This window comes from Aedes albopictus, chromosome 3, assembly GCF_035046485.1.
Source record: "Aedes albopictus strain Foshan chromosome 3, AalbF5, whole genome shotgun sequence".
NCBI lineage: Eukaryota > Metazoa > Arthropoda > Insecta > Diptera > Culicidae > Aedes > Aedes albopictus.
This window is the reverse complement of record NC_085138.1, coordinates 42,316,964-42,321,056: the sequence shown is the minus strand read 5'-3', so window position 1 is coordinate 42,321,056 and position 4,093 is coordinate 42,316,964. Positions and strand designations below refer to the sequence as shown.

The 4,093-nt window shown below is 43.8% G+C and overlaps 1 protein-coding gene across 2 annotated transcripts; it reads right to left on the bottom strand.

Moving 5' to 3' along the window:
• Nucleotides 1-2,144: 2,144 nt before the first annotated feature.
• LOC109407027 (fibrinogen-like protein 1) lies at nucleotides 2,145-3,854 on the bottom strand. 2 transcript variants are annotated; one of them, XM_062860607.1, is made up of 2 exons: nucleotides 2,486-3,854; nucleotides 2,145-2,442 (listed from the first exon to the last, which is right to left on the bottom strand). In XM_062860607.1, exons 1-2 carry the CDS (start codon nucleotides 3,556-3,558, stop codon nucleotides 2,163-2,165), a joined length of 1,353 nt encoding a protein of 450 aa, XP_062716591.1. In that variant the 5' UTR covers nucleotides 3,559-3,854; the 3' UTR covers nucleotides 2,145-2,162. The 2 variants fall into 2 exon arrangements, with proteins under 2 accessions (XP_062716591.1, XP_062716592.1); XM_062860608.1 differs by having other exon boundaries at nucleotides 2,145-2,421.
• Between the last annotated feature and the right edge of the window lie 239 nt (nucleotides 3,855-4,093).

Sequence of the window (4,093 nt, the reverse complement as noted above, 5' to 3'; positions counted from 1 at the left end):
ACATTCATCTCAAACAAGAAGCCCTTTCTTGCACTTACCGGTTACGGGTACTCGGTCTACTAGAGGAAACTCCTGTGAACCGCAGTTCAACACACACCTCGTTGTTTCCACTTTTGGTGAATTGGGACAAAATTGTCCTTGCTCCAAGTGATCTTACAATTGCTTGTAATTTTCCATATAGGACATTTTCCACGAAATTCCCTTCCCGGGAAGAGTGGACATCTGGTTATCTGGAAAGAAGTATTTCAGACGGCATCGTATGTTACACTGATGGCTCCCTTCTCGAAGGTCGAGCAGGTGCTGGTGTTTATTCTCGTGAGCTAAGGCTGTATCAGTCTTATTCACTTGGTAGACACTGCACCGTTTTCAGGCCGAAAACTTTGCTCTTATGTGCGGAGTGCAATCAGCACTTCAGCAGCACGTAATGGGCAAAGTAATATACTTCTGTTCAGATAGCCAGGCTGCTATTAAAGCACTTGCTTTGGCGAACTCCAGGTCGAAGATAGTTATCGCTTGTCGAACTCAAATCGAGGAGCTGAATTCAGCAAACGCTGTTCACCTTCTATGGGTACCTGGTCATTCTTCCATCGCTGGAAATGAATTGGCTGATGAGTTAGCTCGCTCTGGAGCATCACATGACTTCATTGGCCCTGAGCCAGCTATTCCGATATCGAAGTGTTGGATTAAGCTTCAGATTCACACCTGGGCTGTCACTCAACACAGACAATATTGGAATAGTTTGGAGTCATGTCGTCAAACCAAATTGTATAGTGCTGAGCCATCTCTACGGGTGGCGAAGTATCTAACTAATCTGTCTAAGCAGAATTGCAGCATGCTGGTCAAAGCATTGACTGGCCACTGCCGACTCAGCTATCACATGGCGAATATTCAGCAAGCTGATTCATTTGCCTGTGATAGCTGTGAATCCGATTATGGAACTTCGTATCATTTGATATGTAACTGTCCAGTTTTCGCGCAACTGCGTTTCCGAGTATTCGGTAAACACTTATTAAGTGAAACTGACTTCAGAAACCTGAATCTTCAGGATATTCTGTTGTTCTTAACCCGCTGTGGTAAAGAGCTATAGGCTCTCTTTCGCTTTATGCGTTATTACAGTGCCCTTTTCAGGGCGCTGTTTGAACCCATTGTGGTACGCTTGTGCGTTAGTACCCTCTTCCAGGGTATTTTTCCTATTTCCCTACCTGTCCCTATCCCCATCCAAATCCTTTTTCCTTCCTTTTCCCTCAGGTAGATGATGAAATAGGCTGTTATTTTGGCGATGGCACAAATGTCCCAAATGGAGGATAACGTGCCTCTGGAGCCGGCCTTCTGATACCTGATACCTGATATATGTACATATTTTCAAGAAGGAAAAATCTCTGATATTGTTTTAGTAGCCGTAACGACAGCCATCTCCAAATCAATATGACTCAAAAGAATTGCTCATGTTCAAAGAAGGATAAATTAACGATATGAATATTCTCTGTTCCTTTTATGTTCGTTGGTATGCACCATAAACTTTTCACTATAAGCTCAGTTTCGAAACTAGGGCTCATGCCGAAGGCTACGCGTACGATTCGCGTTCGTACCAAGAACTTTTCATTATGAAAATTTTCTTGACTCCCTTTAGCATTAAGTATCTTTTGCCTGTTACACGATATGCTAAAGCTTAAAAGCAGGCTCGATCTCAGTTCGGGCGTTTCTCCATGAAAAAGGAAGAAGTGTTATAACTTATATATGCATATTCGAATTTTCAGCCTTTTGTAATTTCAGCCTTATGTTACACTTTCTAGATTTCAGCCTTTCGTATTCAGCTTTTTGTGCACTCAGCCTTTTGAATTTCAGCCTTATGTTACAATCTCATTCCAGGGCTCTTCCACTAAACCCAGAAAGTTTACCATGTTTTATAATAAGGGAGATTTTTAAAAGACAATTCACACCGTCTTCAGCCAGAGGCTGCACAGACTGAACACAGATCAATGTTTTCTCATACTTAAAAAATCTTCAATGATAATTGTATACATCGATTGTAGTTGGTCTTAAAATGGCTGCTTTTAAAATCGAATATGCAATGATAAATGATATAATACAAAACCAGGACAAGGATTTTCGAACAAATGTGTTCCAATCAACATTTGCTTTTTCAACTGGGTTTATTTCAATCACTCTGGTACAGATACTTCCTCGTTATTGATGGCATTGTCCAACGACTCCGTCAATCCCTCCTGGGATACTTTATGTCGCGTCCTATCTTCATACAAGTAAATTTCCTGAATTGCTCCCACAGGAATCAAATCCAACCGTCGACGAATCATGATGGTCGAGGACTTCAAGGCATAACTCATACCATGGAACGTGTCCCAGTTCATCCCCGATCCAAACTCAGTCGTCTTGCCGCGGAGGTATTTTCCATTCAAATTACTGTGTGGATAACGAAAATTCCTATTAATTAGAAAATAAAAAGTCTGAACCGATACAATCTTACCTAGAGTGACAAGCTTTGTACCACCACGCCCCGTGATATTTGACGGCACAGTTATGCTTCTCGTTGGTGTCGTGATCCTGGTCGAACGTGGTAAATCTGGCATTCAGTGTATAGTTCATCGAATCACCGGCATCTCCTTTATATCCATCCAGTTTTGTCACCTTATAGTGCTCGAATTCCCCGGCGATTTCAAAATTCTCGTACAGCGCATACCGACTTTCGTCCTCCCAGTCCTCCAGAACCACGGCCAACTCGTGCGGAGCCGAATACGTCAACCGATGAATTCTTTCCAAACCCAGCCAAAACTCGCCACCATCCAGCTTCCCAAACCCTCGCACATACTCATTGTAATCCCTGTAAAAGTTAACTGTTCCATTGAACCGTCGCTGGATCACAGTCCACCCACCGTCCAAATAAGTCTGATTGCAGAACACTTTCATCGGTTCCCGGAAGTCCCCATCCGGCATAACCATGTAAACCCCGGATTCTTTAGTCTCCGGCAACTGATCACAGTACTCGTACATATGGTCGTCCATCATCATATTCTCCACCATCTTCGTCAGCGGCTCCGGATTCTCATTTTCTCCCTCAGCCTGCTGCTGCTGCTGATGGAATCTCAACTTAACCAGTGCATTTTCAATATACGTCCTCGTTGGCAGCCGCTGTTGAACATTCAATAAATCCCGAACATCCTTCTGAAGCATCGTCAAATTGAACTCGATCGCCTTCACGTGATGTTCCACAAAGCTGCTGGACAACTCGGTTTGGCTCGCCACCCAGGCCAGTTTCTCCACAACCTGGCCCAAGTTCTCTATATCGGCAGCGATCGTCTGGACCGTGTTCAACAGCGCGAACTCTGCCTTCACCATCCGCAGATCCAGCGCGTCCAGCTTCATCATAATCGTCTCAAAGTCCGTACTATTTAGAAATTGTTGACCGGCAACGGGGGTTACAGCCGTGGTTGAATCCACTCCCGGTTGAAATAACCGACACTGGATTTTTCGTCTTCCGGAAACGGTTCCGATTATGGAAGCACCAATCAAAACCAGCACAACAATCCGCGACTTCATCATTGCACGCGACGTAAAACCGAAATACTCGGAGAAGTCGGATGTGCAGGTGCTTTTAATAGTTTTCAATTTTCGGAAAAGGTATGGCTAGCTCTTGAATATTCTATTATTAGTCCGGGCATCGAAGATGTATTATTACCTCACTGCTGATCGGGTAATTGGCGTGAAAGGGAAATCATACGTCACCCGTTCATTATCGCATTTGGGAGACTGGCGTGAGTGCAGTAGGCAGCCAGGTACAGCCACTCTGAGGTTAAGTGGAGACCTGTTGGATAGGTTGGATGACATATAATTGAACACCACACATCTAGTGGTTTGGATGTGGGCAGACATGGAGATGCGAGAGTTAGATCAGTGGAAGTGCGTTATGTATTGAAGTGCACTTTTTGCCTTAGGTTTGCTGAACTTGTCTTGTTAAATTAATATGCATCCTTTGCATTCCATCCAGTTACTTACACAACACTGTAAGTACTATTATTTCTCGTAGGATTGCAATCATCACAAAAATCACAATCAGTCTAGATCTGCAGGGGGAATC

Excerpts from the sequence above, each read along its gene's own strand:
- LOC109407027 (XM_062860607.1), bottom strand. The coding sequence starts at position 3,558 with ATGATGAAGTCGCGGATTGTTGTGCTGGTTTTGATTGGTGCTTCCATA. Across the intron at positions 2,443-2,485 it reads TACAAAGCTTGTCACTCTAG|GAATTTTCGTTATCCACACA; the intron begins GTAAGATTGTAT and ends TCTAATTAATAG.